Below are 26,169 nucleotides of genomic sequence, written 5' to 3' on the forward strand. Positions count from 1 at the left end.
TATCCCTTATTGTACTTGAACTTCCCAGCCACTGCCGCAGATGCCACGTCTTGAACTCCTTCCTCCTCCCTTGAGCACTCGGCGCTCAGGCTCTGCGCTTGCGACTCCCCGGTGCTCTTTATGAACAAGGCTCTGTGGAGCGTCTAAGGTTCAAGACACTCAAAGTCAAAATCTCCCCCCCACCCAACCGACCTGTTTCTGGATCCTACATTGTAGTTCATGACACAACACCTGCGCCTTACAGCAGCACAGAAATAGCAGGACTTGAAATCCCAGGACCCGGGTTGAAATTCCAACTGTCAGGGCCTTTCCTAAATTGCAAGAATAATGATCACCATGGAGTCACTTCCTAATAATTACATAGCAGGGAAGGGTAAAGCCACTAGGGCAACAACAGTTTTTTGAATCTAAACCCCCCCGAGAAAACCAAGCCAGAGCCCTTGGGAAGATTCCCAACTGGTTTGCAAAGAAGGAGGGAAGCGTGTGCAGAGATGTGGATGCCTCCACTGTCTGGACTGCTGGGCAGTGCCCCAAGGGACAGTCCATTTAGCCCAAATGCCGAACAAATCTCTCCCATGTGCCACGGTAGGACAAGAGATAGCAAGGTCTGGTCAGAGCCATTCTGCACTTGTCTTCCTTCCCTCATTCTCAGGTACAAACAGGTCACCACAACCTATAGATTCTTTTCCCTACAACTTTCTCAGACTCGCACTTCCCTCCATTCTCCTGTCACTGCAGAGGTTTTGGTTACTAGACTTCAACTGAATCATCACAAGAGTCCTAACCAGCTGCCCCAACTCCAAGATGGCCCATATAAAAATGGTTACTGTCCTCAGACCCCGATTTATATATTCTTTCTACTTAAAAATAATGGCCAAAAAACACCACTGCCAAAAGACTAATAAAACCACTCTTGGCTCCCGCCGAAGATCCACGCTCTTCTCAAACTGCCGGCTGCCTCACTGTGCCTTGTGAGCTCCAGCCAGGGCTGCCCAGTCCCTCACATTCCTGCGTGCTCTCCAGACTTCACACAACTGTCCTCCTGCCCACCCCAAGCTCCGTTAGCTATGCAAACCCTAATTCATGCACTAAGAGCACCTTCTAATGTCACACTGGCACCTTACCAGCTGCCCCCAGAGATTCTCGCTCATTTCCATGACATCCCAACTCTGTAGACAGCTCGAGGTCTCACAAGTCATCACCTCTCTCGCTAATCTGGGAAGTGCCCAAAGCTTAGGGCCAAGTGTTTGTTTACCTTTCTACCTACTTCACCTCTACCCCACCACCCAACACACAGCTAATGCTCAATTAGCCTGAATAAGACAAGTGTTTATGGAACCTCATGAAATCACCAAATCAAAGGAAGACTGAAGTAACTCAGGGGGCCTCAGAGGACATTCGAAAAAATAAAGGTCACCATCACGAAAAAGTCACATCCACCTACAAAGTATCCCCTTATGATGAAAGGGGTCCTGGAAAAGTCTCTTGCCAACTCAGCTGCCAGCCAGCCCAGAAGAGCTGAGGGAAGCAGGAACTCCTGAGAGCACCAGTGCACAAAGAGGGACTATTTTTAAAAGCCAAAGGGCACACGAACTACGAATTTCCAGTTTGAAAGGAAGAAACAGGGAAACTAAACCACAAAAATAGTAAGAATATCCAAACGCAAACTAAAAATGATTCTCTTGAGCAGTCCTCTAGAAGGTTTCTTTCTCATTTCAGAGAAAACCTATTGGACTCAGTAAGTTTTATTTTTTCCTTACACTGTATCATTAAGAAATCTACAAGCAACAGTGAAAAAGTCAAGGTGACTCACAGGTATGAAGCTGTAGAAAGACTTTTACTGCCTTGAAAGGGCCTGTTTTTCTTCAATTGCTTATTAAAATACCATAAACTTAAAAATAAAAATGCAGCAAAACCTAATGTAGAATAAATATCACGTCTCAGAAACTGTTTAATGTGTGCTTCCTTGACCCGGGCCTGTTGACAGCATTTCTTTGTGAGAGTCCTACTGGGCCCAGGTGGCCATTCTGAGGAATCTTCCACACAGGGCAGAATCAATCCCCCCTCAAAACAGCGTAGAGATGCAGGGTGATTTCCCCACCGTCACCCCAAAATCTCCGGTATCAGCTCGCTTCCTTGTGAACCGCTTCTCACACTCCAGATCTTGGTTACCTGTATTCTCACTGATCTTTGCCACTTTCACTATGAATTCTGATAGCACCGAGAATAAAGAAACAACGCGCTTGGCTGGGAGCAACACCTACCGCAGGAAATGAAAAGCAAGGAAAGATGGGATGAGACCTTTCGCACAAGCTGTGGAAGGGCGACCTCTGCAAAGCCACACCCAGAACTGAGAGAGGCAAATCCAGCAAGATGTTAGAGGTCCACAGCAAGATGTTAGAGGTCCCTGCTCGGAGACAGCAGTGCCTTCCCCACTGTCCAGCTCAGACAAACAGAAGAGGAGGAAGTATGAGAAGCCAACACATGGGAAAGAGGGCACGTTATCTGATCTCAAAAGTTGGGGCAACAGCACTTCCCGAGCGTGTTTGAGGAGCTGGGCACTTTACCGGCATCCCCTCTACCCTCTCAAAGAACTACAAGGAAACCAAGGATCAGAAAGCTTGACAAGTCACTTCCAAGCACACAGAACTTAAGAACAGGACTATGGATTTGAACCCCAAGTCTATCCAGAAACTTCCCACAGCACTACATGGCTTGGACAGAATTTCCCCCAGCAGGGTAAAGACGTGTACAGAAGTTCACCTTACATAATGCAAACAAGATCTGTTCAAATCTCACCACCACTTCTAAACAAAACCATCCACTCTGAGAATCCTTTAAACGAATATACTCAAATTTAAACGTATGTTTGAGTGCATACATACATTCATTCAAATCTTAAAGAACACATACCTGGCTCTAATAAGAACTCTAGACCTGAGAAAAAAATGTTGTAAGTTATTTTGTAAAAGCAAACCAGTTTAAAAAGGAAATGTCTATTGAATTTTCGCTAAAGATCTCAAAGTTCTTTTTAATGAACAAAATAGGAGATTCCTAGCCTCTAAGTTTCACTTCCAGACCTCTAATTCCCAAGTCAAATATAAATACCAGAACCTAGGATGTATACAACAGGCACATATTTTGATTCCTGAAGACCCTCACATCCAGAGTCCTTGTGAAGTATCAAAATGTCCAAGACACAGGTGTCCATAATCCTGCCTATGTTCTCAGATGACACCTCCCTGCAGTGTTACAGGGGAGTTGTGACCTGGGCACAACCACGTCCCCTGCATTCAACCACATGTGTGCCACAAGGTGGGGGAAAGGCAAGGATATTCCCTCTCACTGTTCCTTTTCAACATTACCCTGGAAGTCCTAGTTAATATAAGACAAGACAAGGCATACAGATCAGCAAGAAGAAATAAAGCTGACCTTTTCCACAGATGACATGATCATTTACGTAGAAAATCTGAAATAATGGACCAAAACATTGCTGGAACAGGGATTATAACAAGCTTGTAGGATACAGAATTAATATACAAAAGCCAACTGACTTCCTATATATTAGTAATGAACAAGTGGAATTTCAAACTAAAAACAGTACCATTTGCATTTGTACCTCAAAAAGTGAAATCCTATGGGTGCCTGGGTGGCTCAGTAATTAAGAGTCTGCCTTTGGCTCAGGTCATGATCCTAGGGTTCTGGGATCAAAACTGGCATCAGGCTTCCTGCTCAGTGGGAAGCCTGCTTTTCTCTCTTCCTCTCCCCCTGCTTGTGTTCCCTCTCTTGCTGTTTCTGTCAAATAAATAAATAAAACCTTAAAAAAAAAAGTGAAATCCTTCAGTATAAACAAAATGTGTAAAAGATCCACATGAAAAAAACTAAAAAATACTGATGAAAGAAATCAAAGAACTAACCGAATGGAGAGAGATATTCCATATTCATGGAAGGGAAGACTCTATATTGTGAAGATGCCAATTTTTCCATCTTGATCTACAGGTTCAATGTATTCTCAATCAAAATCCCAGCAAGTTATTTTGTAGATATTAGACAACTGATTCTAAAGTTTATATAGAAAGGCAAAAGACCAAAAATAGCCAATAAAACTTTGAAGAAGGGTGGACATTTACATGCAAGAAATTAAATCCAAACACCAACTTCACACCCTTCACAAAAATTAATTCAAAATGGATCACAGACCTATATATAAAGGGCTAAACTATAAAGCTCCTAGAAGGTAACATAAAAGAAATCCTAATGACCTTGACTATGTCAATGACTGCTTAGATACAACCCCAATTCACGAAAGAAATAACTCATGAGCTGAAATTCATTAAAACTAAAAACAACCCCTCTGTGAAAGACAATGAGAAGACAAGCCACAAACTGGGAAAAAATATTTGCAAAACATATATCTGATTAAGGACTAAATCCAAAATATACAAAGAACTCTTAATAAGAAAACGACTTAATTTTGAAAATGTCCAAAACCTTAATAGCTCACCAAAAAAAAAGATATACAGGTGAAAAATATGCTATGAAAAGATACTCTACAACATATGTAATCAGGGAACTGCAAATTAAAACAATAAGAGACCACCTTACACCTGTTAGAATGGCCCAAATCCAAAAAAATAAAAAATAAATAAAAAAATTTAAAAGCCTGACAACCCCAAATGCAAGTGAGAATGTAGCACAACAAGAATTCTTATTCACTGCTTGTGGGAATGCAGAAATGGTACCACCACTTTGAAAGGAAGTTTTCAATTTTTCATAAAACTAAACATACTCTTAACCATATGAGCCAGGATTCACACTTCTTGGTATTCACCTAAAGGTGTTAAAAACTTATGTCCACACAGAAACTGGCACACAGCTGTTTACAAAAGACCTATTCATAACTGTCAAACCTGAAAACAACCAAGATGCCCTTTGGTGGGTGAAGGGATAAACAAATTGTGGTGTATTCCGACAATGGAATATTACTCAGCACTAAAAAGAAATAAGCTATTAAGTCACGAAAAAGACATGGAGAAACCTTAAATGCATAATTATTAAGTGAAAAGATCAGCATGAAAAGGCTACATACTATAGGATTCCAACGACATGGCCTTCCAACAAAGGCAAAACCATGGAGATTATAACTACAAAGGTGAGTAGTTGCCAGAGCTTCAAGGTGGGGTGCATGTGATGGACGGAATGGAGCACAGAGGATTTTTAGGGCAGTGAAAATACATTACGATACCATAATGATGGATACATGTCATTATATGTTTCCCCAAACTCAGAATGTCTAACACCAAGAATGTGAACTTTGGAATTTGGGTGATGATGGCATGCCAATGCAGTTTCACTGGTTGTGACAAACGTCCCACTGTGATGGGGGATGTCTATAATGGGAAGGCTGAGCGTGTGTGAGGAGGGCAGAGGTGTATGAGACACCTCCAGACATTTCACTTAGTTTTTCTGTGAACTGCTCTTTTTAAAAAAATTCTATTAAAAAAACAGTAAGTGACCTCATCAACTGCCACTTAGGACCTTTGACCAATAAAGGAGGATCTGGTTGGTGATGAAAGAGGTAAGAAAGTCACACTTTCCTGTAAGGGTTTCTTACATTTTATTTCTCAGAACGCTTGTGCAAACAAAGGGTTCCATATGTAACTATTTGCCAGCTACTCTCCATAAGCCACCAGAGGCAAAGCTTACTGGTTCAACACACCAGGCCTGGATAATGAAGATTTTCCCCATGGTCCCAGTTTTCCCTTTGTAAGGCGCTCTGGTTCTTACTGAGCTCTCCTCTGGAGATCCCCATTCTGTGTTCCCTTCAGCTTTCCAATGCACACCTTTGCCCCTCCATCTAGAACACAGCTAACCATTCCTGCCCCACCCCACATACACACTTGTTTCACGACCAGCTTGAGAATTCAAGATGGCGCATCAAGCTTTCCTTCCCATCTATTTCTACTATAACATTCATCAATGTTAACTACAGGAACCATAGCTTCCATGGGCTTCTGTTACTTCTGTCTGAGAATCAGAAATGATCGAAAAGAAGCGAGTCCCACCACTGCTCTCCCTGTCCCCATCTGTTTTCTTTCTTTCTTTTTTTTTTTTCTTTAAAAATTTTACCTGTTTGTCAGAGAAAGAGAGAGAGAGATCACAAGAAGGCAGAGAGGCAGGCAGCACGGGGTGAGGGGAAGGGAAGCAGGCTCCCTGCTGAGCAGAGAGCCCAACTCGGGGCTAGATCCCAGGACCCTGAGATCATGACCTGAGCCTAAGGCAGAAGCTTAACCCACTGAGCCACCCAGGCGTCCCCCCCATCTTTTTCTTGAGGTAAAAAGACTCATTTCTGAGCATAGCACTGGGGTTTGTTCTCGCTGCCATCTGACACCACCACAGGGTGCAGCTGACGTGGCTGTAAGTGTGAGTGGATAAAGCTTCCAGTCATCATTAACCGCAGGCGGTGGGAAACATGCAGCAAAAATGCCAAGAGGCAGAGAACATGGCAGAGTGACAGGAGCATAGAGAAGGAGCGTTGAGGGATGCCTGGGTGGCTCAGTCGGTCAAGCGTCTGCCTTTGGCTCAGGTCATGATCCCGAGGTCCTGGCATAGAGCCCCACATTGGGCTCCCTTCTCAGCTGGGAGCCTGCTTCTCCTTCTCCCTCTGCCCCTTCCCCCTGCTTGTGTGCTCTCTCTCTCTTTCTCAAATAAATAAAATCTTAAAAAAAAAAAAAAAAAGAAAGAAAGAAAAGTAGCATTGAGAAAGTCTCTGACAAACCCAGCTTAAAAGATACTCCCCTTTGCTCACTGCCAATTGATAGCAAAGTCCTGACAGAGTAGTAAGACAGGACCTTAATTATAAAGGACCAATTCTCTCTAGATATGGGGGAAACTATGTTTCTAACTTTAAAAACCTAAGGTACCATTACATTGAAATGGCTTATGTATCCATTACTATTTTCAACCAATCACATGGGGCTGATGACTGCTAATTACTAAACTCCTATCCATTTTAACAGGGTAACTGAAAGAAGTGATTAGATCCTATTTCCAAGGCTTCCATAGGGAAACAAAGTCAAGAAACAAAGACAAGGAGCTTGGAATGTCAGGGAAGAGATGTGCAACAGACGTCTGTGCAGAGGGAGAAGGAAGCACCGTGCTTCAAGTGTTTGGAGCAAGAAGTTACTTCTCACATGGGGAAAAGGAGAGACACAAAGGAAGGCTGGCTGAAGCAAAAGATGCAGGCCACACATGAGGTCAAGTCTGATAGAAGTTCTGACCTCAGGAACTGGGAAGGGAATAAAGTGAAGGGGGAAGTGGAACATCGGGCTGGTTTAGAACATAGCAGTGACTTGGTCAAAGGCCATTCAACAGGGGAAAAGATTGTCTTTTCAGTAAATAGCACCAGTTCAAATGGATAACCACATGTAAAGGAATGAAGTTGGCCCCTATCTCAAAACATGTATGAAAAATCAACATAGTCATACGTATTTGTGGCTTTAGATTAGGCAATAGTGTCTTGGAGCATCAAAAGGACAGCGACAAAATAAACTGGACTACATCAAAGTTAAAAACTTGTGCTTGAAACAACAGTTATCAAGAAGGTGAAGACAATTCATAGAATGATAGGGAATTTGTATACTGCATAACTTGTAATTAGAATAGAAAAAGCATTATTACAACTTAATAATAAAACTACAAGGAGATGCCAGTTCACATGCAGTAGGACAGTTGTAATTAAAAAAAAAAAAAAAAGACGGACAACAATTGTTGAGAAGAATGTGGAGAAACTGGAAATCTCACACTCTGCTGGTGGGACTCCAAACTGTTGCAGTAACTTTGGAAAATAATTTGGCAGTGCTCCAAAATATGATTCAGCAATTCTATCCCTAGGTATATACCCAAGAAAGGAGAAAGATATATACACACAAAAATGCACACACAAATGTTCATAACGTTATTATAAAAAGTAGAAATCCAAATGTCCACATACTGAAGAACGGATTTTTAAATGAGGTGTATACATACAATAAAACATTAGGTAATGAAATGGAATGCAGTACTGATACATACTACATGCAAAGTGGATGAACCTAGAAAACACTGTTATATGAAAGAAGTCGGTCACAAGAGCCCACGTTACAGGACTCCATTTATATGAAATGCCTGGAATAGGCGACTCAGAGATAGAAAGTAGATTACTGTTTGCTTAGGGCTGCGGGATGGTGGATTAGGGAGAGGGGGAGGGAAGTAGGCAGGAATGTGGAGTAATTGCTAATGTGAATGGGTTTTTTTTAAGGGAGATAAAAAGGTTCTAAAATTAGACTGTGGCAATGGTTGCACAACCCTGTGAAAATGCTAAAAACGCTGAACTGTAAACTTTAAATGGGTGAATTATATGGTATGTGATACATCATAATAAAGCTGTTTTTAAAAAATGCAACCGGATAAATCACAATGGAAAAGTACGTAAATTTGAACGGAGAGAACAAAAAACTTTAGTAAGTCATAAAACACTTATAAACATAGTTAAATGGAAAACAACGATCTGGGGAAATGCTTTTGTGACCCACATGACTGATAGCCTTAAAGCGAGTAACAGGAAAGCTATGATGATCCGGTAAGACATACAGATCGCCCAAGTAGAACCTTAGACAAATACCACAAAAAAGACCCCAAGGAAAAAAGTACCAATGACTGGTAAGTATATCACAATCCATTCTCAATATTAGTATCCACCCAGTTATCCCACTTGCATAGTCTATCCAATAAAATATTAGAGATGCCTTTAAATATTAATATAAAAGTATGTTCTGGGTGCCTGGGTGGCTCAGTGGGTTAAGCCTCTGCCTTCGGCTCTGGTCATGATCCCAGGGTCCTGGGATCGAGCCCCACATCGGGCTCTCTGCTCAGCGGAGAGCCTGTTTCCCTTCCTCTCTCTCTGCCTACTTGTGATCTCTGTCTGTCAAATAAATAAATAAAATCTTAAAAAAAAAAAATGTTCTTCTACTGTTCTTCATTTGGTGGAAAACTGGGAACGTCTTACATGCAGTGCTCAGGCAAATGGTCAAATCCATCACATCTGTACTACAAAACAGGGCAGGAAAGACACTGAACGGAGTGTCAAAAGAGGTGGTCTTTCTGGGGGTACGAGGAAACCCAGATTTACTGGTACCTTTATTTAGTACATTTTTGTAATGTCTTTTCCTCCTCAAATATTATTTCTAAAATTTAAAAACTAAAGCTAATACCAGTGTATTTACCTTCATTAAAAAAGAATATGTCATTATGTCCTATAATTCTAATTCCTTACCAGTGGCTCTCAAACTTTGCTACATATTAGAATCACCTGAGGAGTTATTTTTGTTTGTTTGTTTTTAAATCCCAATGCCCAGGCATGCTTCATATACATTAAATCAGAATCTCTGAAGGCAGACCCAGACATCGGTCTTCTTTAAAACTCTGGGGCGTGTCAGAGGCACGGACAAAGTGTATATGGGTGACCCAGGATCACAGGTGTGGAAATAAAGGGCACTCAGAAAGGTCCTCAGGTTCACAGTGGAGAAAAGGAATGCATGTGGGTTCAGTGTGTAAACACAGAACAACAGAGTGTGTGTGTCCGGGTCACGGCTGGGCGTGGCAGTGTGGCACAGGCAGCCGCCTACTCCTTGGAGGAGGCTATCAGATAACAGGTCTCTGGGAGGAAACAAAGAATGTTTTCCTATTCACCACAGGAGGAGGAACTGTCCTTGCTGAAAATCAGAGCCCTAACTGTGGCCCACACCACTTAGGTGAAAGCAGGGCCTCATACTAGCCCAGTGCTACAGGCAGGCTTGGGCTGGGACTGGGCCATTTCCTGAGTTATTCTCTCCCCTCCCCCATCAAAAAGCCTCACAGAGGCATGTGGGTACATGAAGCCCATAGCCTCCTGTTGTGCATGTAACCAGAACACAAAGCCCTGTCATTTACGGCTCATGTGTCAACAATGAACAGGCAGAACAATGCAGAGTGGCATCAGAGAACATGCTGGGGACAGAGCGAGGGACCTGGGCCGTAGGCCAAAGCTCCACCAGTAACTTCCACACTGGGGCAAGTTCCATGCCTTCCATACTTGCAAAGAGGCCTGGCACAGATGGCCTGACCTGGTCCGGAGGCCTCACCAACTCAAAAATGTCTATGATCCAGGGAGCCTGGCTGGCTCAGTGGGTAGAGCATGCAACTCTTGATCTCAGGGCTGTGAGTTCAAGACCCATGTTGGGGGTAGAGATTGCTTAAAAATAAAATCTTTAAAAAAAAAAATAGAAAATGTCTATGATCTTCCCCACATAACAGAGAGTGTGGTTGTAGCTAAAACTAGAGGCCAGCTGAGTGTTTTTTTCTGGCCGTGAACTTGATCTGACTCAGCTGCGATCATTCTCCTGACACAGTATCATGGAAGGAAAGAAAACGGGAATTGTCTGAGCAGTGCAGACAAAAGGGAAGTTCAAAAAGAGGAAGGTGACAGGAGGACTTCTCTCAGCCCCTTCTATCTAATTCGGACAAAGCACTGCACCAGCACTATCCATCTGAGATGGTTCCCAGAAGACTGTTAACTTCAAAAAGAAGCCTCTCAAAGAATGCGGGAGGGAATGAGAAATCAATACAGCTTTTCTGGAAAGTGACTGGGCGGTATGCACCAAGAATCTTTAAAAACACAGTCCATTTAGTTCAATAATTCCACTTCTGGGAACTTGCCACTCTTACAATATCAGATGTGCGCAAAAATTACTGGACAAGTACAATCACATCAGGAACTCTGGAGACTGGGTGCACAATAATGTGAATGAACTTTACACGGCTGGACTACACATTTAAAAATAGTTAAGATGGTGAATTCTGTTACTTGTATTTTACAACAATTAAAATTTCTGAATTCGTAGGTATTGAACAGCAAAAACAAAGCAAAATATCTTGGCTCATGCTACAATTTTAAAACCTAAAAAGTAACAAATACCCAACAACTGGAAATTAGTTAAAAATCAACCATGGAATATTGAAACAGAAGACATTAAATCACAAGTTCTTCAAGCAAACTGAAAATTGTTCATGATATTATATTAAGTGAAAAAAGACCATGCACGTGTGGTTTCAGGTCTCGTTGAACCACCTTGGTGCTCCCTTGATGAAGCAGAATAAAAAAATCTTTTTAAACAAAAGCGCTAATTTTCTATAAGAAACACTTGCAGGGTGAGACAGGGAGGGCCTGGACAGACAATTAACTTATGGTCCAAGAATCAAAGGGCAGAATGACTTCCACTTCACAGTCTGTCAACTTGGAGGTTCCTCTCTTAAAGAAACAGCCAGCCAGGGCGGTTTCCAAAATGGCTACAGCAAGAAATGGACCTGGAACCGAGTGAAAGGGCCGGCACTAGCAAGTCTTGCCACATAAGCACAGATGAAAAAAGCAGTATCCCCCACTTTCCACCCTCTACTGCTGTACCCCATCAGAGTATTTTAAAAGCGTGCTTCCCGTTCATGCCCTACCTTTGGAGTGTTGCATAATGGGCCCAAAGTGATCTGGGAAATATAATCCAAATATAAAGTAACTAATGATATTACTAATAAATAAACCACAGGAAATGGGCTTTGTTTTCTCTGGAAGACAAAAGGATACATTACAAATATTAATGATTTCTTAATCCAAAAAGCTTGCAATCACCACAGGACTATAATGGATACTGGCCCTTGTTTTCTTTACCAGCAAATGTAGTTTCCATTCCAGGGGGGAAATAAATTGAAACAAAACCCAAAAACTGCATCTTTAGACTAACAAGTGAAAAAATGTAACTATATGGAACAAGGTAGTATGAGAGCAAATAATATTACCGAGCAATATGAGTGGAATGTAAGAAACTCAACCATGAAAAATGCAGGGTCACGTTATTGCAAGGTTAATGAAATTGTCTCTGGCCCAAAGTTCCCATGGCTCAAGAGCTAATCACCTATTGTATTAAAATACAAGCTTTCATTAAAACAGGCTACTTGCAGTGCCTATTATAGGGGTTTATAGTCTTTGACCTTTGCTAGAAGTTTCAGTCCCTGACAGTTTCTTGATTAGCATCAATTAGTGAAGAGTTTCTATCCAAACAAGTAAAACAGGTTTAGATTTTCTTACTTTTTTTTTTTTTTAATGCACCTTCTTAAACAAAAGAGAGAGAAAAGGGTCTTATCATACAAATGAGAACAGAAGTCATCTCTGTAATTCAGAGCTGGTTCTGAATGATGACAAGATCCTGAAGCCCAGCCGGGCAGGTGTAAGGGGAAGGCAGGGGGGAGGGCTCAGTGCCTGTGGGCACAGCACGCACACCACACCGTATTTACTGTATCATTAGCAACAACAGTGTGAGCTTTTTAAATAGATGGCTATTTTTAAATCCAATGCACGTTCACAACCATATGCCAACTAATTTTACAGGCAGGTAGAACACTCGGTCTCTGGATAAGTTTCTAACAATATGGCTTAAACAGAAACCTATGAGCATTAGACATTGTGGAAAAACATTGTTTTATTGTCTGTTGTACTCTGAGTCACTGCCATTTTTAAGCAAGCATATCTGCCCTTAGCTTCCCTTTTGAATTAAAATTGCCAAGATAATGAAGGCAAATCACCACTGTGAGACACGAATTTGCTGCACAAATTTGGGCGAAGCACAAACATGGCTCCGTTAGAGAAGGATCTGCTTAGTGTATTTAATTTGGACCCAAAGCATCTAATATGGAGAATATTCTCTTCGATCCATTAAAAGTTTGAATGTCACACAACTACTGTTCATAAGGCCTTGCCTCGCAAAGAATTCAGCAGAAACAAATTTTATTCCTATGGAGAAAATCAAACTATACAATATTTTCTCAAAACTAAAATACCAAATTTGGTCAGGCGTCCTCAGGGCCTTCTGGCCCGTGAGAGCCTGTGACCTCTGAGAACCTTCAGGATAGCCATCCTTTCCGTGTTCACCATGACATTCATCACTACTTAGCAGCCCACTAACACCCCACAAAATAAACACACTGTAGCTATGAGAGGATGGATGTGCTAACCTCACTGTCACCATTTTGCCATATACACACGCACATAAGATCATTATGTGTTACACCTTAAACTTACAAGTTATAGTTGTGTATCTCAACAGAGCTGCAAAAATCAAGTTAAAAATTAAAAAGATTCAAGTCCCACTAAAACAAACATCATGCCCCACCCCTGCCTGCCTCTGCCTACTTGTGATCTCTCTCTCTCTTTCTGTCAAATAAATAAATAAAATCTTTAAAATAATAATAATAATAACATTAATAAAATTCTCTCTGAAATACATATTCCTAGGCTCTTAGGTAGTCTCACCAGACCTAAGGCCCAAGCTGCATCATTTCGTTTGCAGCAGCACAGACTATAGGAGAGCAAATTCTACCAAAGGTCGAATCTCTGCACTTAGCACTTGCATTACCCTCAACCAAGGTCCCCTAAGAATCCAGATAGGGGGCACCTGGGTGGCTCATTCAGTTAAGCATCTGTGTGCCTTTGGCTCAGGTCATGATCCCAGGGGTAAAGAGTCTGCCCTCGGCTCAGAGCATGATCTCAAGGTCTTGGGATCGAGCCCCATGTCTGGCTTACTGAACCAGCTTCTCCCCCTGCCCCCTGCTCATGCTCTCTCACACACTCTCTCTCTCTCAAATGAATAAAATCCAGAGAGGTTCAGAATTCTCTTATCGGTTTTTATAGATGAAGTATACTCAAAGAAGCCATCATGCCTATCCATGCCCATCAGACACAGGCTACACATAAAAAACACTGACTCAACGGGAAAAGAACAAATGACAGGGCTGATAAAGGAAAAAGTAAAATGCTGTGCACAATTTGTAGGGAGAAGATAACTCCAATGGGGTAACCATCGAGAAAGGCAGTGTGGGAACCACAATTTGAAAGAAGGAAAGAAATCTGACCAAAAGATATAGTGGTGGGGAACGGCAAAGAGAAAGAAGGACATTCCAGGAATTTCCCCAAATACTGATAAACAGGTCAAATTCCTTGGCACAGGAAATTGCTTCATACCAAAAGGGTTTCCAAGTTCCAGCTAATGACTGGATTGTAAACAATGCTGTCCAAAATAAGAAAGCTCTAGAACAATAAAGTGTTTTGGACACTTACCAATTCATAGCACCATTTCTAACATTCAGAGCCTCAAGGTTTGCCTTCTAAATTTTGTCACCACACAAACTGCAAATATCCGCTAAAAGATTCAGAAATCATGCCTATCACGTGTCAAGTAATACAAGTACTTAGGAAACCAGAAAAACAGATTCCAATTTTATAGCCCCAGGACACATTTTAGACCAATTCCAAATTCATTTATGTGTATGTGAGAAGAATCCTTACCCCCTCCACTCCCCCATATGGTCAACAAAGGCCCCAAACCATACTGAGGACTAAACAAATGCTCAGCAAACCTAAAACATCAGAGGAATGCTCATGATTGCAGGTTTCCAGAAGGCTTTCCTCACATCTGAACCATAACCTCTCAAAGTTAAGTAACATTTGGTTTTCACTGGTAATGTTAAGTGCAAAAACTTGGTCATGATGAGGGAAGCCACAATACTTTAAAACAAGTAATCTGTAAGACCCTTGCTCCCACCCCTTTATAAGTCTGAATTTTAAAAAAATTTATAATTGTTCCAGGGCTGGGTGATGTAATCAAAGAAAGGACATCAGTTTGTAACACTAGGCAGTAATAAATGAACTGTTGTCAGATAACCCTTGCCAAAATCCAGAACTTTTAAATGTACCACAGTGAGTTTGGATTATAGCATTCCCAAATTCATGACCAAGAAAACAAGACCAATGATCAATATTGATAACAAGATCTTGAATATTTATAAAAGTCTAGCCTTAGCAATCAAAAGTTTATACACAGGCTGAACTAAAGAAATGAGTGTATTCAAATCATAACTTTCTTTTTTAAGATTTTCTTCTTCCAGAAATTACTGTAACAAAGCAAACAACTTCCCAGAAAATTCCTTATAAGCACCAGTTTTGCTTCATTTCAATAAAAGCATTACATCTATAACCAAACTAGTTTGGGTGCTGTTTGGTTGTTCAGTTACCTGGAGATTTTTTATTTGATCTTGATTGCACTGAGTGAGACTGTCGAGGCAGCAGAGGTGATGAAGGCAGAGACATGGAGACACCTTTGGCCAAGCTCACCCTGTAGGTGTCCTCTGCTACAGGGAGGCTGCTCACGGAAAAGTCGCCACCATGGCCAGAGGGCAGGACTTGGGGGGACGTCTCTGGACCAAAGTCACCTCCTGGAGTGAAGAGAGAAAAACCTGAATTTAGATCATCAATTATAGGTCAATTCCTAAGAACTACATCCTTGGAATGTAATTCCCATATGTCTTATGTGTATGTTGTTTTCCTTAGTAGTTTTTTCTTTCTTTTCTTTTTTTTTTTTTACCATTCTTAGAGGACTTTTTATCATGTGAGAGAAAATTCAAGTTGCACCACTCAGGTATCAATGAACTCCATACCTCATACCCTTTTCTGTATTCTATCAACTAGCCCAGTTTTACTCCTAACAATGGGTCCAGAAAGCCACCAATCTGAGATTATATATATTTTTTAAGATTTTATTTACTTATTTGAGAGAGACAGAGGTAGCAAGAGAGAGCAAGAGCAGGGAGAGAGGGAGAAGCAGACCCCCCGCTGAGCAGGGAGCCCAATGAGGGGCTCGATCCCAGGACCCTGGAACCATGACTTGAGCCGAAGGCAGACGTTTATCCAACTGAGCCACCCATGCACCCCGAGATTAGATTTTTTTTTTTAAGACTTATTTTTTTGAGAGAGTACACGAGCAGGGAGGGGAACAGATCTCAAGCAGACTTCCTGCCTGCTGGGCACAGAGCCTGATGCCGGACTCATTCCTAGGATCGTGTGGTTATAACCTGACCTGAAATCAAGAGTTGGATGCTTAACCGACTGAGCCACCTAGGCGTCCCTTGAGATTAGATTAAGGCCAAGTATGAATGATGCATAAGAAACTATGATTTCGGGACGCCTGGGTGGCTCAGTTGGTTAAGCTCGTGCTCTCTCTCCCTCTATCTGATAAATAAATTAATAAAATCTTTATAAAAAAAAAAAAGAAAGAAACTATGATTTTAGCTCAAGTAAGGGAGGGGATCTTACATAGGTATCATAGAATAGATTCAAACACCCAGATGCTTTCCAGAACTCCCTGGCTTCCCGCCACTTCTCTCCAATAAGAGAACCCAAGGGAGAGTCTCCCAACTTCAACATTCCTCCCCAGTACCATAGACCTCTTCTCTCATCAGATCCACACCACAATCCCCACAGCACAGCAACCACCTTCCTACAACTCAACCAGCCCAACTCTTAGTCATGGGACTGGAAACAGGATTCACTGATGAAGCAGGTTCTCCCTGGAATTCAGCCCCAAGTGAACTTAAGGACAAACAAGCTTACTATCATGAAATTAGATACTCTAGTGTAAGCAGATCCAATGACAAAATACAGAGGACACAATTACAGTATAGAGAGGACAAAAGGAAGAGTATGTTGGCTAAGATCAGCCTCTCTGGAAAAGATACAGCTGGTCCTCAAGCATTCTGATAAGAAGCTCTCCTCTATTGCTCCTCCCCTATCCATCCCTTCTTCCCCTCCTGAGTGCACTAAGAAGCAACTGAGGCTGGGTGAGGAGGGAAGGTAAACCTTTACCCTGATGATGAAAATATCTACAAGCTCTAATTTTTTTTTTTTTAAGATTTTATTTATTTGTTTGACAGACAGAGATCACAAGTAGGCAGAGAGGCAAGCAGAGAGAGAGGGAGATACAGGCTCCCTGACGAGCAGAGAGCCCGATGCGGGGCTCGATCCCAGGACCCTGAGATCATGACCTGAGCCGAAGGCAGCGGCTTAACCCACTGAGTCACCCAGGCGCCCCTACAAGCTCTAATTTTATATACAGCAGAGCTGGAAAAAACACAGGAAGCTTTTCATAAGCAAACTAGTCTCTCTGCTAACTACTAACCAACTGGTCCTTACCAGACCTTCCTGACTCTGAAAAACCAAGGCTTGGATTTGAATCGGAAGCTCAATTTTTGTCGGTCTTTGTGTGCAAGACTCAAAAGAGACGTGACCTAAACTCTCAAGTTCAAATTGTGTCGCTGTGCTCATTCACCATGTTGGGAGGTATGGTAAAATAAGTAGTCACCCCGTGCACAGATGGGGGGTGAGGCTGGGGTTAAAACAGGCAGACAGGCTCATGCCTGGCTTTCAAAGGCAACTCAGAACCAGCAGAGCTGTGAATGGAAAAGCCATGGGTCCCACAATAGGTAAGTTTGCAACATCAGAAAGGTCATTTGAGTTTCCCCTGGGCCAGCTATGCCTGAAGGGTTTTTGTTGTTTGTTTGTTTGTTTGTTTTTAAGATTTTATTTTTATTTATTTGAGAGAGAATGACAGAGAGAGAGAGCAAAAGAGGGGTAAGTCAGAGGGAGAAGCAGGCTCCCCACCAAGCGGGGAGCCCAACAGGGAACTCAATCCCGGGACTCCAAGATCATGACCTGAGCTAAAGGCAGTCGCTTAACCAGCTGAGCCACCTAGACACCTGCTTTAATAGGTTTTAACAGACCTGGGAAATTAAAGATTTATCACTAAATGTCCAAGCGACTGGTATTTGAAAAAATAAACAGAATTATCAGGAAACCCTCACTAGAATTTTCAAAAACAAGAACATCCACACAAACGTTCTGTTCCTGGGGGAAGGAAGCTGGAATTAGTGGAAATCCTTACATCCTGAATCTATGTGAACAGCAGCAGGGCCCCAGTCTGGTCCTCCTATAACCCTCGCTTGCCCTGCTTCCTGATCTGCACTGTAAGAAGTCACCACCAATGGCCAGGCCCCCAGAGCTGCTCTTACACCCCTGGAGATCAGCCAGAAATCCTTTAAAACTACCTCCTTGAGGTCTTGAGCCAGGACACGAGGTTTCCCGGCTGCTTCTCTGGTGATCTCTGTCTATGGAAGGGAACTTAAGGCACAGCTGCGGGTACACTGTAATGCAAACTCCCTCTGGGGCCGAGCAAGCTGCACACTGAGGAGATTTGAGAAAGCAGAGGGAAGGAGAGCAGTCTTCTCTGGTCCAGTCTCGGGAACACATGACCACCACCACACTGGGCTCATGTAGGGAATGCAAGCAGGCGCTATGCCTACAAGAATGGTGCCTGGTTGCCTGATGTCTTGGATATCTGGCAAGGAACACTAGGAGACGGAGAAGAACTTGGAAAGCACGGAGGCCACAGCCCCAAAAGGTATGTACAGAGGAGGTGGGGGGCACCTCGAAGAGTTACCCATGTGGTTTGCCCTGTGGCTGTCCTCATACTATCTAAATCATAGACCTGCTAGTTCAACAGCTAGACTGGCCTGAGAGGAGCAGGTGCTGTGACAAGGTACCATCTTCCCTACTCACACACAACTATTTCCAACCTGTAACAACAACAACAAACCCGAGACACCTGGGGGGCTCTGTTGATTAAGCATCTGCCTTCGGCTCAGGTCATGATCTCAGGGTCCTAGAATTGAGTCCCATACTGGGCTCGCTGCTCAGCAAGGAGCCTGCTTCTCTCTCTGCTTGTGTGCTCTCTCACTGACAAATAAATCTTTAAAAAAAAAAAAAGCAAACCCCAAACCAGACTTCAAGCCCCTTAATTTGTGGGGACACAACAAAATTAGGGAGAAATATATCTATTATGTCAACACCAGAAAAAAACAGTAAACCTTGTTACTGAAAAAAGGTTTATTTTCTTAAATACTTAGTATTCTCCAATGTGATACAAGCAAAAAACTGGGGAATGAAGGGTAAAAAAAAATTAGAGAGTTATCTAATTACAAATTCTGCCCATAAACTTTGTTTATATCAAGCAAAGCAAATATTTTCATTAACTCCAAGTATGGTGAGGATGTTTCCAAAGCAGGCCGTAACCATGAGGACCTCCAGCCTCCGGAACAGCTGCACTATGACACTGTGATTTTATGTGGTCTGTAATAAAACGACACTTGGAGTTGGGGCTCGGGAAGGAAGGATTTCTATTTCAAGTTTACTTTGACATCTTACCATAATATCAGTCCCAAACATGCTGTCCTGTTGCTTTGTTTTTCAAAGTGAAAGACCCCGAACTTCCAGCTCCCTTTTATTAGAAAGGCACAGAGCTGGAAGAGAAGTTTTACCTATGAATAGGCAACATGAAATGAGTGGGGTGAGCCGGCAGCCTAGAAGCCGGAGGCGGCATCCTGGAGCCTGGTGCTTTAACTTCACGCGAGCTAAGGCGTTCAGGTCAACAAAAATCCAAGAGCAACACAAGAACACAGACGACGCCAGTGGCAGAGAGCGAAAATCTCTCAGGGGCATCCACGAGAGTTATCCAACATGGGTTCTGGGCAACAGGACACCAGAAATTCTCTGGCTGACTTAACATTCCTCAGCAGATGCTCCAGGAGATTTCGAGAAGAATTAAAACCATTTCACTGAAAAAACCGGCACTGTGAGCACAGTCCCCTTAGCGCTGGTGTTCTTTGAACTGTGACCTATTTTCTTCCCTCCTCCATTAAGTGATGAGATACACTCGGATCACCCTTCTGATTGGTATGGCAGAAATGCCAGCCGTGGTAGGCCGAGGTGTCCTCTCCAGAGTAGGAAAATCATGTTATCAACTACCCATGATCTGCCGGGCTGCCTCCGGTCCCACCAGCAGGTGTTTCCCATGGAACACTAATGGATCCCCAACGTGCCTTCAGTCTCAGAGAACATCCAAGTCCAATCAGACTGCTTCACAGACAGGAAGCTGGGACGTGGAGGTTAACTATTGGGAGCAGGGGCCACATACCTAGAATGACCTCCTTTCTCAATTCCCGCAACTGGCCAGCTCACACTGCTCTACATATTCAAGGACTTTATTTCAAAAAAAATGGAGGTCCCCAAAACAGACATGATTTTAAATTAAGACATCTTTAAAGGGTCAGAACATTTTGCTTTTAAGGATTAGGCTTTGCAGGTCATGTACAGCCGCTGTCATACACACCCACACACACGTACTTTTCTTATTTTAAAATCACTTCTTTGAGTTCCGAAAATAAAAGACCATAAAGGGCATAGGGGCATAAGGTTCTTCCCATGTGTCATAAATATAACTACACACATACATATGCACATACTATAAATTCAAGTCATAGTTTACAAAGATAATGGAATTATCAAAAGGATAAAGCCATCCAATAAGGCATTTTAAACTGCAGAAATGGTTTTTGATAATAGTTCTTTATTTTAAATTTTTTTTCACTGGTACAGACTGTGAAAAAGGATTTAAGTTCATAATGGAAGAAAATGCAAATCTGGGAGATGATGAATGTTTAAAGGTGTCTATGCAGCATGGCAATGTCCAACGTTACAGATTAAAGTAAATGGAGTGCAGGATTAGAGAAAGCTTTAAAAAAAAAAAAAAAAAGAGGGCAAAGAAGCTAGGGAGATGAAAGCAAAATCACATTTCAGAAAGAACAGACCTGAGAAAGGCAAGGGGGAGCTTAGACATTCAGGTAAATAGGTCTGCAGATGCAGGAAATAAGATTTCCATTTATTGTGCCATTGAAGTGACTAGGTGGAGAGGGGAGGGGGACAGAAGCTCAGAATAGAAAGAAAGGATGTTCTGTTTATCCAGTTCCAGAAAACGAGACTTGTGCAATACATTTAACTGGGGCATTAAATGTGTTAGGGCATCTTTTGTGCAGTCCCTGCCTGGGAGCACATTCATGTTTCCCAAACACATTTCCCATCATAAGGTTTTATAACCACATAACTCATATAGATTTACAGAAACCTAGAAAATTGGAAAAGATTTCCTCCCACAAGATCCAAGTATCATTCCGGGAGCCTCTGGAAGGCCTCTCTGCAACTGAAAACATTTTACGCTGTTTTATGTCTTACAGGATCTTCCCCCAAGTAACCAGCCAGAGCTACTGATTGTTAATGTACATTTCCAAAAAGAGAGCTAAGATAAATGTATCCAAGAAAACAGTTTTCCAGAACATTATTCAGAATCGTGACTAAGACTCAACACTGCCAAGAGGCAACAAAGCAGCGAACTCCCACCCTCCCCCAGTGTAGAAAAACCTGGTTAATGGGACAAGTTTATCCATTTGCCTTCAAAAACCCACCAACCAGATTCTAAATGGAGATCAGTAAATACTGTGTACCTCACAATTTTACTCTCAATTTTCAGTGCTTAGAGAACTAAATGTACTTTGCCCTGACCCAGGTAATGGGGAAAGAGACAGGCATTTGATCTCTTATTGTCAAAATTCTCCTTTAAGCAGGTCACCAGGAAAGGGTTTCTAAGCTTAAAAAATACCAAGACCTCAGAGCACCTGAGTGTCTCATTGGATTAAGCATCTGCCTTCAGCTCAGGTCATGATCCCAGGGTCCTGGAGTCCCTGTCTCGGGCTCCGTGGTCGGCAGGGAGCCTGCTTCTCCCTCTCCCCTGCCCCTGCTCATGTGCTTCTGCACTCTAATTAATAAAATAAATAAAATCTTAATTAAAAAAAAAGATACAAAGCCTCAAACATGTCCACCCCTAAGCCCCTGGGGGGGAGGGGCGGTATTTCAACACAATAAATGCTTTCCTTGGAGTACTATGCGTTAGGACAGGGTTCAAGGCACTTTATACCCATTATCTCCTATCCTCACAAGGACCTTGAAAGTGGGTATTGTTTTCATGCTTCTCTGACAACGAGACCACCACACCGAAAGCACCGGGTATCCTGTTCACGGACACTGGCCAACGGCAAAAGCAGAGTCTGAACCCAGAAGGTCCAATCCAGAATCCATTCTGCTACCCTGAAAAAGGGCTACTGAGCTAGGTCTTTCAACATTACGTCATTTTGAATACTTAATAGGGAATGCCAAAAATAGTATTTATAGGTCTATACGCAGTACCAGGCCACCGTGAGAAGAAACCTGTTCCCTCATCTATTTTCAGGTTTCGTGCCGGCTGGTTAATTAGCTCCACAGCATTCCTGGATCATTCCATTTGGGAGGCACCCGGGCCCAGATCGTTAATTTTCTTTCCGTCAGTCACACCTTATGCTGTCACCATACAAGCGAAGTGGATCCGAGATAGATGTTTAGTCACCAAGCACCTGAAATAGTTTCTTCTCCTCTTCCTTTGCGTTCTAAGTTCCTTTAACTCCTCCTGCAGCCTTTGGGCCTGCTCTCTCTGCCCAGGGTGGAGGCACTGAGTGCCGCTCCCACCCCATCCAACCAAGAAGCTCGCCACTCAGCCTGCCTCAGGTGAAGAATAAAGGAGTGGGCCGCTTGCATCAAAAGCAAGCTGATGTATGCATGGAATCCTTTACTCCCCATTGCCTCATCAGGGGTACTCAGGGCCCCGAGCCCTGTGGAACACCCCCCACGCAGAGTGGGCAGATCTGCCAGGCCTGCCGCTCGCTCCCAAAGCCGCAGTTCCCAGGCCCCGCACACAGGGAAGCCGCCGGACCCAGGGAGGCTGTCAGAGCAGCACTGGGGTGTGGCTCAGGCACCGGCAACTCTCTTCGCTGAGTGCCTCTCAGGCCTGGCCAGGGCTGAGAAACACCAAGGCAGCAAGGCAGACAAATAATATTTATGCCCCTCTCCAAAGATAGGTGAGAGAGATGAAAAAGGAAACTCCATCGTACAGATGATTAAAATACAACATACATTCCTTTAGTGTGTGTGCGTGTGTGCTTATGTATGCCTCTCTGTATACACACGTGCATATACACTGTATCCTTATGTATATATGAAAAATGTAAACATAAACAGTTGTACGTGAGCGGAGGGTATCTAGAAGGACACACAGGAACTGGCAGCAGTGGCTGCTTCTGGGAAAGGAAGCACACCAAGGAGGAGCGTGAATGGGAGGGTTACGCTTTTACACAGTTCACATTTTATGTGCCTATGTTTCCTGTAAATATTTTAAATTTGCATTCCTTAGGACTGCAATGTCTAGATACAAAGATCTTAAGTCTAAATGGGTCACCCACCATGGCCTGACTTGGCAAATGGGTGAAAAAAAGATCAATCCCACAAAGACCATTCAAAGTACTGGCGTGGGGGGCTGACTGCCAGGTGGTGAGTTTATTTTCTATGGCTGAAGTGGACGCAGTACAGGGAAAGCACTAGGACACCCTGATCCAAAGGAGGTGAGGTTCTCAATCTCACTGAGCACTCATGCCCCCCTCCCCATCATGGATGGGCTCTGTATAGGCACACGCTCCATTTCTCCTCTGCCCACCCTGCATTTGGGCTCACTTCCAGTCCAGGGCATCTCCACCGCTGGTGGGGGAGTGTGGGCATGCCTGTGGTTGTGGCACACACAGAGTCATCCGGATGTCTACCACGGAGAGGGCAGGAAGAGGGAAAGACAGGCTAAACAGGCTCTAGAGAGGGTAGGAGGAAAGCAGGGACTGCAAAGGCTAGGAATGACGCAGGACAGGACCAAGGAATACGGGGGTACAAGGAAAACGGGGAGCAGCCAGGAGTGCAGTGGGTGGGGTGGTGGTAGGCTAAAGGTGATAAAAGCAGAAAATCCTGTTTCCTTTAAAGCTGCTAGCAAAACGTCTCCCAAGATCCCGATAAGATACTTGTAACTACAAAGTAAAAGAAAAACTCATAAATGCAAAAAGCATACGGAAAGATAAGGGAGTGCCAGAAAAGGAAAGAATTCCCAATAATGTTAAGGGTAACAACAGGGCAACAACTGAGGGCCTAAGTGCACTTAGCCCACTGGGTCAGGGAGCGATCTGGGCCCTCACCCAGGCGTCCACTCCTGTCTTCGCCCCACGCCCACCAGCAGGAAGCAACAGATCCATGTGGGTAAAACAGGGCTGACTAGACTCTATCTCTCTGGGAAAAAGCCTCCCCCTCAAAACTGAAGTAATAAATGGTGGGAGAATGAGAAAACACACAGCTTATGAGAGAGAAGAAAGGGAGTATCTATCTGAAGACTCAAAAGAAAAAAGGCAGAAGAATTCATTCCATGAAAGGCATGGCATCCTCAAAAGAATACAGAAGAACATGGCCTTCTAGATCCTTCATGCGTTGTGTTTCTTTCTTATTTTCTCTATATACCAGACTCAGATTAAAAATAAGGGAAGAGGGGCGCCTGGGTGGCTCAGTGGGTTAAAGCCTCTACCTTCAGCTCCGGTCATGATCCCAGGGTCCTGGGATCAAGCCCCGCATCGGGCTCTCTGCTCAGCGGGGAGCCTGCTTCCTTCTCTCTCTCTGCCTGCCTCTCCGCCTACTTGTGATCTCTATCTGTCAAATAAATAAATAAAATCTTAAAAAAAAAAAAAATAAGGGAAGAAAAGCAAGGAATTTAAAAAGCTGTCACCAGATTATGATCCACATTCCAGGCATGGAAGAGTAGAATTCACACTAGAGAATATTGACTCCATGATGAAGAACAAGCTTGAAGAAGTCTTCCCAGATGCAGAGACGCGTGGTCAACATGTTAGTAACTTAAGATTACAGACAGGAAAAACAAAAGGTGTTTCTGAGAAGAAATGAGGACATGATCATTTCAAAACCTAAAAACAAATCTTTTATTTTTAATTAAAGTATGCAGATAAAAAGGACTCCCCATACCCTGGGCTGTACCCTGAAGGGAACACACCTGGTGTTCATCCTGGCATAGGATGAACTATGGACTGTAGTTATACCTGGACTTATCCTGGCAAAACTAGGTTGATAATATTTTCTTAACCATAAAAATCCAGGTAAATACAGAGTTAAAAAAAATTGATGGGCTGCAAAATGACAGATTTTCAAAGAAACAAGAACCCAACTGATCTATCTTGGTCCTCAGGCTACTGTAACAGCATACCACACCCTGAGTGGCTTAAACAACAGAAGGTTATTCTGCCCCACATCTGGAGGCTTTGAGTCCACAATTAAGGTGTCCAACAGGGCCAGTCCCTCTCTAAAGGCTCCAGGAGAGAATCGAACTCATGCCTCTCTTGGTTTGTGGCACTGCCTATTATCTTTGGTTTGTAGATACATCACTCTAATCTCTGCCTCTGTCATCACATGGCATCGTCCCCAGTGTCTATGCTTTTCTTCTAAGGGCGGTCCTAGTAAATTAGGGCCCCCGCTAACCCGGTATGACCTCATTTTACCTCTGTTACATCTATGAAGACCCTACTTCCAAATAAGGTCACCTGCACAGGCACTGAGGGTTAGAACTTCAACATCTTTTGGGGGGTGGGGAGAGACACAATTCAACCCACAACACTTCTCCTCTCTAGTACCAATACCAGAGGTGGAAAGCAACACCTACAAAATTTGAAGGGAATAGAGAGACCAAACCTTATAAAAACCACACCCAGTTTTCTATTAAGTATAATATCAACCAAAAAACAGTCTCATATATCCAAAGGTTCAGAAAATACCCAGCCCATTTATCCTCCTTGAAAAAATAAAAAAGTCTCTTAAGAACCAAAATTAACTTTTCAACAGTGAAGACGTTATCATTAAGGGGACAAAGAGGGGAGGGCTATAAACTATAGCCCAAGCCCAGTCTTCAAACACTTCACTCAACTGTCCCTCTTCTGCTTCCACTCCCTTCTCATTCAGGAAATGTGGTTTTTGAACCATATCCTTCACTCCATAGTGCAGAAACAATCTCTTACCTTATCTGGCAACCTCTTAAAAAAATAGTGCCCTGTGCCAGAACTGCAAACAATGGCTAACATTTTTTGCAATGTTTGTGACACTGGGCAGAAAAAGCTCTCCCACAAGTCCCACCCCCCGCCCCAACCTCTAAAGAAGCAGAAGAGCACAGAACACCACAACCACCATCTTCACTGCCAAAGAACCAAAATTACAAAAAAGGAAAATTTGAGTTTATCAGATGATCAACATTTTTAAAGACATATGGAAGAAACATTTAAGCCAGTATACACAGTCTTGTATATGTGATGACAATAGGAAAATATGTATAACTAAAAGCTAGAAGGAGGTTCAATAAATGTTGATGGTTATTCTTATGGGGGTGGAAACAGCAACCGTTGTTCCCTTTTACATTTTTGGTTTGACATATGTTC

The 26,169-nt window shown here is 42.9% G+C and overlaps 1 protein-coding gene across 13 annotated transcripts in view; it reads right to left on the reverse strand.

Moving 5' to 3' along the window:
* TANC1 (tetratricopeptide repeat, ankyrin repeat and coiled-coil containing 1) overlaps nt 1-26,169 on the reverse strand; it is a 230,335-nt gene that overhangs the window by 108,591 nt on the left and 95,575 nt on the right. For all 13 annotated transcript variants that reach the window (XM_004743905.3, XM_013051963.2, XM_045066600.1 and 10 more), the window contains exon 3: nt 15,133-15,333. In XM_004743905.3, the coding sequence (XP_004743962.1) occupies nt 15,133-15,333 (201 nt within the window). The remainder of the gene's footprint in view (nt 1-15,132; nt 15,334-26,169) is intronic.

This window comes from Mustela putorius, unplaced genomic scaffold (assembly GCF_011764305.1).
Source record: "Mustela putorius furo isolate JIRA1106 unplaced genomic scaffold, ASM1176430v1.1 tig00003869_pilon_pilon_pilon, whole genome shotgun sequence".
In the NCBI taxonomy this organism is placed as follows: domain Eukaryota; kingdom Metazoa; phylum Chordata; class Mammalia; order Carnivora; family Mustelidae; genus Mustela; species Mustela putorius.